Below are 16,446 nucleotides of genomic sequence, written 5' to 3'. Positions count from 1 at the left end.
AACAATTACTGTGCTATTATTGTAAATATGGGCGATACTACCATCTTTCTTAAATATTCTCTGTACTGCTATCAATTTATTCTTTGTAATTATTTATTACTTATTTTCTACTTTACTATCATTTTTATGCCTGTGTTATGGCTGAAAAGGGTCTTTGGACTAGCCCACCTATTGAATATTTATTTATTTATTTACTTATTTATTTATTGGCATTTGATTACTGGGAAAGTCCAACTGCATAGGAGTCCATTTTCAGTGGAGGCTCAGGAAGAAAAGCTCCAAAGTATCACAAAACATTTTAAGAATAATAATTTTGCAGTCTTTAAAAATAAAACAAAAATAAATTCAGTTTAAATAATTATACCAAATTAGACATAATATGAAAACCTTGGTTAAGAGTAGATGCAGGGTTGGCCTTACGTGAAGTGGTGCCCTAAGCAAAAGGGCTCCACATCACACCCCAACACCACCTTGTGCCCCCATCCTGGTCTATTTACACCATTCAGTTTACTGGCAAAGCACCCCTGCTAGAGCGGTGCTCTAGGCGGCCGCCTAGTTGGCCTATGCCTATGGCCGGCTATGAGTAGATGCAAGTTATATGACAATGATTTAATAGTTAGAGAAATTTTAGCCAGTTTATAGAGAAATTAAAGGTAAGCTACTGTAATACAAACAAGAATTGCAATATAAAGTGAGAGAAAAGCAGGCTTATGGTATAATTAGAGAGAAAGTCAGGTAAGAGAAATCGATAGAAGTAAGAAAGTAAGTGAAGAGGGGAGAAAAGGGAAAGGTAAGATATGAATAGGTAGTTGTCCATATTTAGGAATATAGTTTACCCTGGTCTTGAGCAGGAACAGAGCCAGCTTTTGGCTAGGGAGTCTCTCAGAATGGTTTGAAGGATGTGATGGAAGGCATTGACCCGATTCCATGCTTTAGCAACAAGGTACAAGTACAGACAATGCCCAGCAGATTTAATAGGTCTATAGACAGATAGATAGGAGTTCTTGGCCATTAGATCATAATGGCATACTAGGAACACAGTTGTGTAGAATGTTATTTAGTGCTGGACAAGTAGATGGATACTGGATAATTTTATAGGTGGCAAGAAGTTGTGTATGTGTTAGTTGATGAGGAAATTCTAACTAATTTAGGGTTCTTAGTGCTGTACAGTGGTGGGTTCTAAAAGGAGTATTTGCTGCAGATTTAGCACATTTATTATGGCATTGTTCAAGTTTATATTTTTTTTTTGTGATGCCTGAAGGTTAGTAAGGATGGTCTTTTCGCTCTATAAAACATCCCTGTTTTTTTACGAGTTTTTCTTATACAATTTTATATATACAGGTCAGACAAGATTATCATCCACTAGCATCCCTAATAATGCAAACATAACTGACTTCAATAGTTGTATTATCAAGAACTTTAAATTTTGTTTTTTCATGAGAGAGAGAATTGGGGGAAATTTTGTTTTTACAGTTGAGTATCATATTAAAGCTTCCAAAGTAATTTTTGTAGGTATGACAAACTATCAGATGTGCAAATGAGTGTGGAGTCATCCATGTACTGTATTAGGGAGGCCTGTTGTGTGGATGTGTGGATGGTGTTGGTGAGAGAAAGGGACCGAGGATAGAGCCATGTAGACCACCGGTGGTGACTGAGAGGTATGGAGAGGGTGGAGTGACATTTTACTGACTGATACTGATGGATGGGTAGCTTTTGAATCATAGAAGGGTGGGCTAAAAGACCTAATGAGCACATCTGAAGTAGAAGTTTGCTGTGACAAACTGTGTTGCAGGCTTTAGACAAGAAATAAGGAGGAAACTGGTTTGCAGTTATCTTGAGCTTTTGTGACAGTATCTATATAGGTTAGAAGTGCAGTGTTAGTACCATGGGAAGGAACAGAAGCCACGTTGCATTGGGGATAGGAGTTGTTCCTGCAGGAAATAGTTCAGCAATCATTTTTGTATAAATTTTCAAGTATTTTGGAGAGAGGGGATAAGATTGCTATAGGTTATAGGTTAGTACTAGGCTAACAGCCCTTGTGGGCCATTTTAAGCCTAGCCAATTAACCCATATGAAAATCAAACCCTGCATCTTTTTCCTGTAAGCTAAACACCTTAACAATTATGCCAACCTCCTAACCTGCCAACCTAACAGTAATATCTGTTGAATTTCCTCCTTTATGTAGAGGGATAATGTGTGACCTTTTCCAGACAGTGAATGTGGGATTCCTGGACTGACATATTTATAAGGATACAGAGTAGGCAGTGCTATCTAAGGTCATCAGCTGAAGTAGAGCACAGTTTGACTCTGTTTACAAGTAGTTTTATACAGGATGTGAGCATAGGTTTGAAGGTGAAAGTGGATGTGGTAATATGTGGCTGCTGGACAGAATTAAGATTAGCTGTTAGAGAATCCTTGGTTAGATAAGTTATATTATCTGTGAAGTAAGAGCTAAACTGTATTGTGGTTTTGAGTGATGAGTTATTGGAAGAGGGGTTATAGTTGAATTTATAGCTGGGATGCAAGATTTCCTTAATGGCTGTCCAGAATTGTTTAGGGTTGTATTTACTATTACTCTGAAAGTTATTATTAGTATATATTTTTTTGTCATCATTAATTTGCTTTTTAGAACAATTGAAAGCATTCTGAAGTTTTCAAGATATTGTGATGTTTTATATTGTTGTCATTCTTTCCATGTTTTTTCTCTATCCTGATTTAGCATTCTACTCTTTTTGGATAGCTTCTTGAGATATCAAATAAAATACATAAATATGCTTCTTGAACTGTGCAGCTTACATAATTGATTGTTATATCAGCAGCAGGTAATTCTACAATTACTGATAAAGCTGTAAAATACCATAAAGATTTACTCTGTCTATGAGAACTGAGGCTTCGGTAGAAGTATGTCTGATGCCAAGAAATAAACCTACACTTGTCATTTAAGTCATAAAACTAAACACGGCTGCCGGGATTTTTTTTAAATACACTTATCAGCTAAGTCTCGAATGATTAGATGCAGCTTTCCAATATTCTGATTTCAAATTTGGGTGTAATAGGCATTAAAGTTGGTTCATAGATTAGTACTAAGCTAACTGCCCTTGCAAGCCATTTTAAGCCTAGCCAATTATCCCTTGTGAGACTCAAACCCCACACCTTCTGCTTATAAGGCAAGCACCTTAACCATTAGGCCACCCTCCCAACCCTGTGAGATGAGTATTTTTATACTAGCTGTCTTATCTTTGTACATTACATATACAGACTGATAAAAACAGTCTGTTGGCAAAATGAGTACATTAGTGATGCCATATATGAAATAACATCAGTGGCAGATTTGTGTAGGCACTAAGATATTCAGATTATTTAATTCACTTAATAAATCTGACAGTTGTCATTTTGTCACAAGGGTTACAACAACACAAATCAAAAGAGTATTGTTCAGTTCTATAACAACATATTTTGCCAGTGTCTAAAGAATAAAGATTAAGTTACATAGAAATTAAGAAGATTTCTCTTACGTTGACACAACGGCAATTAGAAATGTCAGTTTCTTTATAAAAACAGAAAACAAATAGTGACTGTAAGACTGGTTAAGATATATTCCGCAGTTAATGGACAAAGTGAGATTGCACCTTGGCTAAATCCTGCCATTGATGAATCATCAATTTGCCATAATAAAGCCAAAAGTTGCCCGAAGAGTGTAGAATTATATGGTACCACAGGAGGTGAATGTTATTAGGACAAACACATAGAAAAGTAGTCTTCTTTGCAGATATGTATTTGCAACATTTTATCCCAGATAGTTAATACACATATTAAATCATCATATTTTGTGTAATGGCATAATATCACAAAGGTGTAATCATGCTGTTTCAAGATTGTGCATAAATATTGCAAACTGTTCCTTATAAAGATGAATTGCACATTCTTGCCAGAATACCCCTGAACACACAGGAATACCACAACGTTACAAGTGTATCAGAATTAAGACATGTTAAATGCTGTCATCCTGCAGGATACTTAGAAAATATTAGTTTTCTTTGTAGTTCTACCTTCTTTATTTTTTCCCTCATAGAAGCCTTGGGGGGGTGTTTCTCAAAATGGAGGTCCAAGCAGCTCTAAAAAATGTGTACTTAAAAACATTTATTTCTGCTAGATGCAAAAGAATTATATCTTAAGAATACATGTATCCAGCTACAGGCCTGTAGTGAAAAAATAGTACATTAGCTTGGAGTGCAGTCACTTTGAAGAGGTGATAGTAATCTGAATGACTGTTCTTGTGTCCTGGGGAAGCATTGGGACTTATACACCATTTGAGAAAGGCTCTATGTGACGGAATCTGAGAATCTATGTATAAAGTATAAACAGTAGATAAACTAAGTAGCTATTATGCTGGGAATAGCTGCACATGGGATTGCTAAGTAAGCCAAAAAGTATCACAATTGTTTCTTCAGAATTTTGAAAAAGAAAACCTGGGTACAATGTTACAGTAGTATCAGCTGGATCCACTCTGAATATTTGAGACTAGAAACCTCAGAACACAATGCACTAACTAAAACTACTCACATTGTAACTGACAGTGAGTAAACAAATCCTTTAGACACATGTACTTGTTGCTTTACAGATCTCAACCAAAAATCCAAAAATGAATAGCACAGAAAAGACATTTTGCAAGGGATAACCATGAGGAAGCTTCACCTTCCACAACCCCTTTATTATTTTCACTACAGTATCATGCCATTTCAGAGCAACAACAATCACTAACATAACTAACAGATTAAAAATGTGGTTTTGCTCTTTCTCCAAAAGGCTGTGAGCGCAGAGAAGTTAAAAGCACAGTACACTTGAAGAAGTGAGAGATTATTCCTTTATGGGATGAGCAGCAACACACAAGCAGCTGCCACTTCCAGCACTTATACCCTAGGAATGTGACATAAGCAGCATTGTATCAAGTAACCACCTGTAGGCCATTAGGAATGTGATATAAGCAATATTGTATCAAGTAACCACCTGCAGGCCATTAGGAATGTGATATAAGCAATATTGTATCAAGTAACCACCTGTAGGCCATTAGGAATGTGATATAAGCAATATTGTATCAAGTAACCACCTGTAGGCCATTAGGAATGTGCCATAATCAGCATTGTATCAGGTAACTACCTGTAGGCCATTAGGAATGTGACATAAGCAGCATTGTATCAAGTAACCACCTGTAGACCATTAGGAATGTGATATAAGCAATATTGTATCAAGTAACCACCTGTAGGCCATTAGGAATGTGATATAAGCAATATTGTATCAAATAACCACCTGTAAGCCATTAGGAATGTGACATAAGCAATATTGTATCAAGCAGCTGCCTGAAGGCCATGGTAGTATATTTTCTGTCATCATATAATTTATTATGATGATAATGGTGTGCTAGCTGTAGAACTGAACCAGATTATTTTATATAAAAAGTTGAGTAGGCAATTCTGAAATTAAAAATCTTTTGATTAGTGACAATTTAACAATGTTACTTGCAGTCCAAGCTGCAGAATAAGTCTTATTTTAATATTAAATTCAAGCTCTGGTACACTGGTCAAATACACAGACAGCTAAAAATGTTAAAATAATTAATGATGTGATTAAAAGGAGCGACTGCTGGAGAAAAAAATTAAAAGAAGAACAATGAAAAACATTAAATTTCATTTTTTGAGGGAGTCATGTGATATGGTCTTCCATCTTGTAAATCCAGGAGGCATATGGTGTCTTTCATTTGATGTTCTGACTAGAGCTGAGTGACTTCAGGATTAATGATTATTGATACAAATTAGTTTGTGTCAGCTGTTAACTTAGACAAACTTAAACATGCTTTGTAGATTACGCAAATGGAAGGTTAAGAAATATGAATATTTACATGATAAAATGAAGGTGTGCTCTAAACTCAGTGTATTTGCATGCATGCATTTGTTAGATTCTCCAATGTTTAGCAGTTTCTATGTGAAGTTTAAAATAACTGACACATTTTCTGAGATAGTCAGCCCTTAAAAGGTTCAACTGTATTGAGTAAACACTGCAGCCATATTCACACCACAAACAAAGAACCACTGCAGAAATTCAAGAGTATGAAATGAGTCATAACAGATGGGTTGATTTGCATTAAGTGTTACTAATACTATCTGGAAAAATTATCAGCAATGAGTATTCTAACATGTATGAAACACAATAGAAGCAAGATGATAAAATTATGCTTGAAACATTTTCAACCAAAATATCTCTTTCATCTAAAGCTGTACTCTTTATTTTTGATGTGATGTTCAGACTAGCTGCTTTCCTTTCAAAAACCTTCATTGCATCATAACTCCATCAAAAATATTACTTTTGGGGGTTTAGCAAATTTCTTGTCTGTGTGGTAGGAGGCTCTACACCCTTTTATTGAATAAAATAATATTAATATTAATAATAATAATAATAATAATAATAATAATAATGCATGCCACATATAATTTTTAAATGAAGATTTCAAATCACTATGACAGCATTAATATGTAAAATATTAATTAGGTGCAACTTGTTTACTAGGGAATGTTCATGTTGATCAGACTTGGGTTAAATTATGTAAAGTGGTTAAATTGCATTATTTTGATCACTGGAATTTATGCTTGAATTCTAAACTTTTTCCTCTGGATGGCTGTAAATTGCTAAGTTATAACAGTCTATGCAAACAAAAGCAATACGTGTGGATGCAGTTCATGAATCTCTTATACCTCGTGTAAATGCACTCTGGCACATATGTGCAATGTGCAAAAGGAAAAATGGATTATTTATAAATGAAAGCTCCACATACCACCACTTCCACCAAACCAAGGGTATGCAAAATTACCCTAAGAGTATGCTGTGGTTAGAAGTATGAGAATACAGAAACACTCTTCTATTAGAGGAAGGTGACAGCCCACTCCAATAATTCCATAGTACAGTCCCTCTCTTGTGTTCCAACAGCAAACAGCCCCACCAGTATATTTAGGAAGGTTACCCTGCACAATCCTGCTCACTTAAACATTGGAAATGCAAAATTCATTTCAGTGGCTTCAAGGCAGAATTTGATTAAAAAGAAAATCTTGGCAGACACATCAACATCCTTTCTTGCCCCTGAAGTGATCAGAGCTGTTGCCATGCACCTCTACCTGTCAGTGACTGTGTGCACCTTCACATTGCTGTCAGTCGTTAGAGCCCTTAAACTCTTAGGCCCAGTATTAGTGAATAGAGTTCACTAACAGCTCATAATTCCAGTCAGCAGTCTCTGCAACCTATGCATATATCTGGCCTGTGGGAGCTTAGTGTTCTCAGGTATATACACCAGTAGTAGCAACTGCTGTTGTCTGTTGACTACTCCTACCCACCCGTCAGCAATTTGACCTTCTGTACCTGGCACCCACCCACCAATAACCAGAGTGTGTGGCCTTCTCTTCTGCTTTTCATTAAATTTTACTAGTCTTATATACTTCATGAAGAGATCAGAAAGGCCTTTCTTCCCTTGAATAACCCTGTGAATGTTGACAAATCATTTATTCATTCTGGTACCTGATATATATAAAACTCTTAAGCTACACTCAGCAGCACAATGCACACTATGCCATATTTGCCACGATGCTATGAAAATGATATGTAAAATAATAACTTGCATTAACCATATCTCATGGGCATATTGCAGATTAACTAGTTCTGCACATGTAACAGGACAATGCTTAAAAAAACACTAAAAGGCACAGAGAACGAAGATAACATAGTTATGCATAAACCAATGGACACAGCACAGCAAAAAAATGTTGTAGACCTGAACCTAAATGTTCTTTTCACAATAAAACTGATGGAATTCCGCAAGGATAATATGCTTCTATAAGAAATATGGTGGCCACCATTACAAAAATGTAGAGGTTTTCTAATCCAAACTGCATTGTGCACAGAATTTTCTGTGATAAAAAGGACAGACTTAAGTGCATGATAACTGAGGTTGTTTAGTCAGTTAATATTTTAGTCAAATGCACACAAGTTAAGTTACAGTATTCAACAACACATCTTATGTTGCACCTATTACAGCAGATACATAACCTCACAATATGCAATAGAATTGCTTATAATGTAGCTATGTGTAAGAGTTAATTTTACTATATGGGACCAAACTGATTTACGTCCTTTGGCACAATTAGCAGAAGCAGAAATAGAAGTCAATTGATTCTATCCCTTTCTTCATAAAATGTGCACGGATCTCAATGTGGCAGCTCTGAGAGCGAAATGTGTGTGTTTTAAAAAAGTATTTGAAGGCAGCCGACATTTTGGATAGGGGCTTATTTAGTGAGTTGTGTAGATAGATATAGGTAACAAAGCAGTATCATAATATAATGGGAATAAAAGCTAAAGTGTAAGCTCCAAAGTAAAGTGGAATTGGGTAATGCACATAATTATACACAGATGGTCAAATACGCGGATAAGCAAGCAGATTGCCACTCTTACCTCAGAAGTTGAAACAGGTCGAACGTTGTCATCACAAATTAAACACAGTTGCTGGAATTGCTGGATGCAAGCATTTGAATTATTTGTACCTGGGAAGTCTATAGTGATAAAATCGTCTTTCAGTTCCTGAGGTACAGTTCTATATGTCCCTACTTTGTAGAGGGAACTGTTTCCGTACACTTCCACGTAAGTCTGATGACCATGTGGTTGTAGGGAGCTGCTGACTTGCTGACCTCTACCAATTGTATCTTCCTGTCTGCAGCATAAATTAAGCCGGGGATCTAGATCTGAAGCATTGTAGCACCTCAGTGCAATTGTCACAGAGACGATTACAAAGAACAAAACAACTATCGAAAGCAAGCAGATTATCAAATATACATTAAGGTCAGACATGTTCTCTTGGCTGTTGTAGTGTCTGTTGACGTTTGGAAGAACGTCTGGGCTACTGTCCATCATGTCCAAATGTAGAACTGCTGTTGCTGACAATGCCGGTTGTCCGTTGTCTTTGACCATGATCACAAGAGTATAAGATGAAGAGTCGTTACCTTGAAATTGTCTTGTAGTTCGTATTTCTCCCGTGTACTTAGATATGCTGAAGAGTTCGGGCACATTGGATTTAAGAAGCTGGTAAGAAAGCCAAGCATTATGACCAATGTCAGCATCAACTGCTGATACTTTTGCTACTAAATATCCTGCACTTGAAGATCTAGGTATTCTGTTAGCTACTTCAGAGCCTTTCATTGGGGAGGGATGCAATATTTCTGGGTTGTTGTCATTTGCATCTACTACAAAAACCTTTACAGTAACTGTTCCGCTTAGCTGTGGAACGCCAGCGTCTCTGGCTTCAATTTGGAATTGATATTCTCTCTCTTTCTCATAATCCAAAGAAGTTAGCACATATATGGCACCGTCTTCTGCGCCCACGGAGAAATATGTGGATGATGTTTGACTTTTATTTGGGATTCCTATAAACAAGTAAGATATCTGCGCATTCTGTCCTGCATCGGCATCCTCCGCGGTTACCTTCCCAGCTAGTGTCCCTGGTAAGTTATTTTCAGTGATATATACCTCATGAAATGTTTCAGAAAACCTGGGCGGATTGTCATTTACATCGCTGACTTGTATTTGAAGATTTGTATAGGCTGATCGGACTGGAAATCCTTGATCACTGGCCCAGATTGATACGTTATACTGTGATACCAGCTCCCGATCCAAAAGATCACTAGTTATTAAACTGAAGTAATTATTTAGTGAAGGTTTAAGCTGGAATGGGAGACCATCCGAAATCATGCAACTAACATGCCCATTAGGACCGCTGTCTTTATCTCCCACAATAATAAAGGCAATTACTGTGCCTAATGAAGCATCCTCAGGAACTGAATGCTTTGCAGATTTTACAGTAATCTCGGGAGTATTGTCATTCACATCAGTGATATCTACTAATACTGTGCAGTGGGCAGCCTCTGCATATGGTCCTTTGTCTATGGCAGTTAGATACATTTCATATCTGCTGACCTCTTCGAAGTCTACTGAGCCATTCAAAGTGATTGCACCAGTTACAGAGTCTAAAGTGAAGATCCCCAGTGCTTTGGACGTGGTACTGGCACTGAAAGAGTAAATTATTTCAGCGTTTGTACCCTCATCTAAATCGGTGGCATTTAATTTAATGACTAAACTCCCTTTTGGAGCATTTTCTTCCAGGGTTACGACATACTGGCTCTGGCTGAATACAGGAGGATTGTCATTGGCGTCTAAGATATTGATTATAATGCTAGCCACAGCAGAATGCTGCTGGTACCCCCCATCGTAAACGGTCATTGTAAGCAAATGCGTCTTCTCTTGTTCTCTGTCCAGTGCTCTTTCAAGTACAAGCTCTGGAAACTCGCTACCGTCCGTAGGGTTAGAATTTTTTAAAACGAAGTGTTTGTTGGGGCTCAGATGATAAACGCTGACTGAGTTGGTACCAACATCTGGGTCAAACGCCCGTTCAACGCGGAAACGGGACCCCAGGGCTACAGTCTCAGAAATATTAAGTGTCATTTCCTTTTCTCCAAATTCTGGAGAATTATCATTAATGTCTAGAATATTAACTTCTACATGACGAAGTTCAGTTGGGTTTTCTAACATCACTTCAAAATGTATAAGGCACACAGGGTTAGCCCTGCAAAGCTGCTCTCGATCTATGCGGTTTTTAATGAGCAACCTGCCGGTCAATGGATTTACATCAAAATAATGCCCTTCAGTAGAAGAAACTACTTGCATTTGTCTAAGAGACAGAGTTTTAATATCTAATGACAAATCGTTTGCGACATTACCTATGTAGGTACCAGGATCCTTCTCCTCCGGCACAGTGTAACGTATCTGTCCAAAAACAAAGGTGCAGGTAAAATAAAATATCCAAGCAACCTTCAATAGACTCATCATCTTCAGTTGTAGGCAGGAAGTAATATAAATCCTATTAGTGCTGCGCCAGCAAACTGGTAGATCATGCAGCAAACCAGACACGAAAATAACGCGTCAGGCATGTATAACAACGTATTCCTCCATTAATAGGTTTCCCATCTTCTCTGGCTAGTCCAATAAGTGAGGTGTCTTAACATAATACAACACAGTACAACAGCGACACCAAATGGTGTAATTCTTGCTGCAGTAGCTGAGTTTGCAGAGACTGGGATATAAATTTACCCGAATAAAAAAAATAGCGTCTTAATCCAGATTCCAGTCAAGATTTACTTTGGGTGTATATATTTCCCACAAATGCTGTCATTGTTTTTCGATTTAAACTATACAGCAGCCCCCACCCCAAAAAACGCAGTTATGTAAAGGACATACGGTAGTCATTGTAGTTAAATGGTGAAACACCGTCTAACTGATTATATTTACATATATATATAGTGTTAAAATAAATTGTAGTCATAAGTAAGTGCAATATGTTAAGCATCGATTGTATTCACCTGTGCTTCTTTGTTGAATCCAGGTTTATGCTTATTGGTTGATGAAACACATGCTAATACTTAATAGGCAGTGCTGTTTGCATACTAATTGGCAGATTTTCCGAAGCCACGTACGCGTCTGACCATGGGAAACATGTTATTTCAGTCAAAATGTCAAATCAAATCCGATGAGAGAAACAATTGGATTCGAAAACTTGGAGATTGAGGACGAGCACCAGAGTGAGATGATTCGGGAGGCAAAAATATTTTAAAACGAAAGTAATTTTGTTTTCTATTAATAGTTCGACAGTGATATTAAAAGCAAAGCAGATTTAAATGAGGTGAAACTTGTGCACATAAGTGGTTCTAGTAGCATCATTTCAGATTATTTATCTGAAAGACAATGCATGTGCTCAAGCCAATCATGCGAAACACAACCAAGACAAGCAATTATTCATGCCTCATTGGACATTCTTATCCATGTTTCAAACAGTCACTGTACAAAGGAACCTTGCAGGTGTTTCAGGTTGTTTCTAGAACTTACTGAAAAATATTTACTTGAATGAGGACTAGGCTATCTATACCTAGCCATATACACCATTAAGTAGGCACACTTAATTTGTCTTGGTTACAAGCACCGAACATAGTGCTCGCCGATAACTTTGGTGTAAATTTGATTCTACCTATCCAGTTATTCAGACTAGCCTTAAACGCAGCCAAATAGTAATTTGCCCTGTAGTGCTTATTTATTCCACAAGCTGCTAATAGGCGGAGTTAGGAACCGATCCCTCTACAGAGTGTTGTTTATTAGTGCGGGAGTTTATAGAACCACCGGTTTTGCAAATAAATATATGGACAAATTTGATTGGCTCTAATGGCTCAAAAAGCGAAGCACAGTCCAACTCAGACTACCAAGAACAAAGAGAGTTACTAGTTCTTGTGTCTCAAATGTCCAGAATTTCCCAAAAAGTCTAGACTTGCCTCATTTTTTGATCTGACTGTTCCTCATACAATTTATGGTTTTCTTGCAATGTTTGAAGATTCGGGTAATTAAATAATGACAGACATTTTGGTTTCAAAATACATATCTTTCAGAAAAAAATTATGCTAATGCTAGAACAGTTTTTCCCAGCAGCTTTCTAAGCCAATAATTGCAATAATTAACATCTGTCCCTGATTTTGGACCCCTCCCCATTATATTTGGCTTTGCCCAGATTTATTGCGCTAACAGGTTGCGAGGTATGACCCTACATAGTCGAAGGACTGAAGGATGAGAGACTGAGAGATTAAAACCTGCAAGTACTACTTTGTTTTGGTTGTCATCAGCAATGTCTGACCTTGGCAACAGTACATTTAATGATGTGTGTGTTTCACAGAAGTATTGATTGCGAGGAAGCCTAGTAAATACAATATGTTGTTGGTGGTTCTCAACCTCCAGTTGAACATAAAATGGAAGTACATAGTGTACCTTTGAAGAGAATGCTAGTGTTCATCGGAGTTAATTTCTGAAACTTACATGTCGAGTGAATGAGAACCTGATAAACTTTAAGCGTTTTTGTAGCAGATGGTGGGAGGTTGGCGTAATGGTTAAGGTGCTTACCTTAGAAACACAAAATGCAGCGTTTGATTCTGACATGGGGTAATTGGCTAGGCTTAAAAATGGGCCATAAGGGTAGTTAGCCTAGTACTAACCTATGAACCTAGGTGCCATAAACTATAACAAAACCATACTTAGTTAAAACTGCCAGGAGAGGAAGGAGAAAGAAACGTCCATACATTAGTAAGCATTAATCAAGTTCCTTTATGTTAAGTATGACTTTTTCTTGAAAAAATGTCAGACGAGGAGAAGACAACAGGACAACTGGAGTTAGTGGAATTAATAAGGGGGGCAAGGTGAGACTGTAGAGCAGTTTTTGATAGAAATTGTGTGACTGGATATTCAAAGAACTGTTAGTGCCCAAGCTGATGAAATAAGCAAAGAAACACTGGTTAATTTAGGACTGAGGTCTACGCCAAAATCAAACAGGGAGATGCGATGCAGTTGCATTATTTCAGACCTAGCTGAACTCATGGAAATAGAAAGGATAACATTCTCTTGTGAAATATCTAGACCCCCATTTTCCAGAAGCATTCTCTTTGTAAAATTTCAATAGTCGAAAAGCATGATAAAGTGAATCCTTCTTTAGAAGAATTTAAACGTGCATCAACTAAAATAAAGTAGAAGACACAAAAAGTCTCAGCATGGAGAAGAGAGAAATTAGTTTGCGCAAAAGACAGAGAGGACTGACATTTACAAAATCGGGCAACCTGTAGAGGCTAGTACAAATCCACCAACTATGTAAGGAAAGTTCAGGTTTGAAATGTATGATATGAGTACCTGCTCAAAAAGTAGGAACCTCCAGATTCTTGGAGTTTCAGAAGCCTGGTATCAGGTATTGCAGAACATAGGGATAGTTGCCAAAAGGTCATTGCTGGTTTCAAAAAGTCTAAGGAGAATGTAGAGGCATGAATCACAATAAAAATGAAGCAAGTTCACTGAATGTACAGTCATCCCAAACTTACTCCCTCAGACCTACAAATGGGACTTTAAGCAAAATCAATGACAAGAAGAAATTCTAAGGCTCATTGTTTAAAAAAAAGTGAATGTAACTTGATGTGCTTTTCATACTGATATTTTTAGGTTTTCACACAAAAATTGTAAAGTTGAAATGAGTGCTTGCACAAATATTAAATGAACTGCCACAAAAATTAAGAGCATTTTTGTATACTTAATAAAATTGAAGACAATATGGAATAATACAGCTTTAATATGTAACAATCCAGGTGAGGCACATGTGGACCTGTGTATATGGAGGATAATGGATTAATACATCTGATTGCATTAAAGACATGATAATGACAGAGATGCTGAAGTTAACCATAGTGACCATTTTCATGATTCATTTATTTATTTCTCTCCCTATATTTCTTTCCATTTTCTTTCTTCCTTTATTTATTGTTTTCTTACTTCATTTCTTCACTGTTTCTTTTTTTACTTTATTGAGCTTCTTTACTTTTTTTCTAGTACAGTTTAATTTTTATATGTTCACAGTCTTTATAGGTGGACTGGTGTTGGCAGGGAGTTAAACAATCATTTATGTGGCAAAGCAATAACAAAATTATGCATGGGCTATTAAAAAGTATAATGTAAAGATAAAGCAGCGACTATTACAGTACCCTTACTGTTAATACAAGGAATGCTACCCTGCATGTGTTGTGAGTATGTTGCTTTTTTCTAATATTTCCCTTGAAATGAGAAATAGACTTCTGGGGCCTAATGCCTGTACTGGCAGGCTGTGCAGAGAGTACATAGTTACTAATTGCATTTTCAGTGAATGTGAATAGAATGTAAATGATGGTCAAGAGGCCAAGAGAGACAAAGTTTTTGTTTAATTAAGAAAGAGACCAGAACACATCATCTGCATTTTAGCTTTGAGAATGACAGGACTTTGTGATATTTATTAGCACACTAATTTTAAAGACCCCGCCCAGTGCTTATCTGAATTCTATTTTTTTCAATTGCATCCTCACTGCTGTCAATAAAAATTCCTCATTACTTATCTGTAATCATTTTTACAATAACATCATTATTGTTGAAAACAACATCAGTGCAGATGTAATGTACACAGATGTCAGTTCTGTCTTTGATAGAGTAGAGCATAAAATGCTCGTCCATAAATGACATAATCTTGACATCTCAGCCTCTGATACAAACACCTTTTTTCAAGTTGTCGTCTCACAGCAAGAGGTTCTCTGGTTCAAGTCTCAGCTGGGGTGCCTTCTGTGCGGACTCTGCATGTCCTCCTTGCTGTCATGTGGGTTTCTTCTGGGTGCTCCGGTTTCCTTCTACATTCCAAAGACATGTAATAGGTGAACTGGACACTCTAAATTGGTCATAGGTGAGAGTGTGTGCATGACTGAGTGGTGTGAATGAACTACTGTGGCAGGGCTAGCCACCCAGTGGTGTAAACCTTGGCTCACCCTGACCCTATGTGCAAAATGGGAAAAAGGGGTTGAGGATGGATGGATGGATGGACATGGATAAGCTAAAATTTGAAAAATGCCTAAATAATTATGAAGATAATTTAAGTTTGCAGCATTATCAAAGCATCTAACCATGTGAACAATGGAAAACAAAATAATTATAAATACCAACAAGGCAAAACATATGCAATTCTTTATGCTTGAGGTGGGGGGATAAATGCTAAGGAGATTGAAACTGTCAAACTATTTAAGGACCTAGGAGTATTGGTGAAAAATAAGATTTAACCATCATGTTAGCTATGTGGTCAAAGACTGTAGCAAGATCACAGGATTTGTGAAAAAATATTATTAACCTGATTGATATGAATATCTTAAAAACTGTATATGTTTATTTATTTAATAAGCCTGAAAACTAAATACCGGACATTGCTTTGGACCCATTTACAGTAAAAAAGATGGCTAAAAGTAGAGAACATTTAGTGCAGTTACATTACATTGATTTGTAGATAAGAGACAATATTATACAGGGACAGATTGTGAAATATAGTACATTTTTGTCACTAACTCTCTAATAATGGAGAGGTGATTTAATACAGCAATGAAGGACCCCTCAGATGGCTTAGTGGTAAATTGCTATGGCTATGGTGTGCATGGTACTGGGTTCAAGACTTGCAAGGACTGAATGAAAATTCACCCCGGGGATCAGTCCAGTGGCTCTACTCAACAGAGGCTCTGGGAACTAAGGTTAGGTGGCACGATGCCAGGGTAATCCTATGGGCTAGGCTTGTAAAAGGCTCCAGGGCCATTAGCCTAGTACACACCTATGTTTAGGCTTATAGAACACTGGAGTATAAGTTCAGGTTCAGTAAGAGTGCTGCAGTTTTATCATAGGGGTGACAGAATCACTAAATGGTTCCAAGAAAGATTAGTGCTCAAATGAAATTCTCTTCCAGAGTTAATAAAGGCTTGTGAAAATCTGATTTCTTATAATGCTGTTGTG

At 37.1% G+C, this 16,446-nt stretch overlaps 1 protein-coding gene across 1 annotated transcript; it reads right to left on the bottom strand.

The window, feature by feature from the left end:
• Positions 1-8,391: 8,391 nt before the first annotated feature.
• LOC122800509 (protocadherin gamma-C3-like) lies at positions 8,392-11,026 on the bottom strand. The gene has a single exon (XM_044069948.1). It carries the CDS (start codon positions 10,912-10,914, stop codon positions 8,392-8,394), a length of 2,523 nt encoding a protein of 840 aa, XP_043925883.1. The 5' UTR covers positions 10,915-11,026.
• Between the last annotated feature and the right edge of the window lie 5,420 nt (positions 11,027-16,446).

Source organism: Protopterus annectens, chromosome 4.part0 (assembly GCF_019279795.1).
Source record: "Protopterus annectens isolate FY-2018-M chromosome 4.part0, PAN1.0, whole genome shotgun sequence".
NCBI classification, from domain to species: Eukaryota; Metazoa; Chordata; order Ceratodontiformes; family Protopteridae; genus Protopterus; species Protopterus annectens.
Note: the sequence above shows the minus strand (reverse complement) of the source record. Positions and strands in the feature narration are given on the sequence as shown.

Bases quoted from the DNA above. Each gene is read 5' to 3' on its own strand.
- LOC122800509 (XM_044069948.1), bottom strand. From the start codon at position 10,914: ATGATGAGTCTATTGAAGGTTGCTTGGATATTTTATTTTACCTGCACC.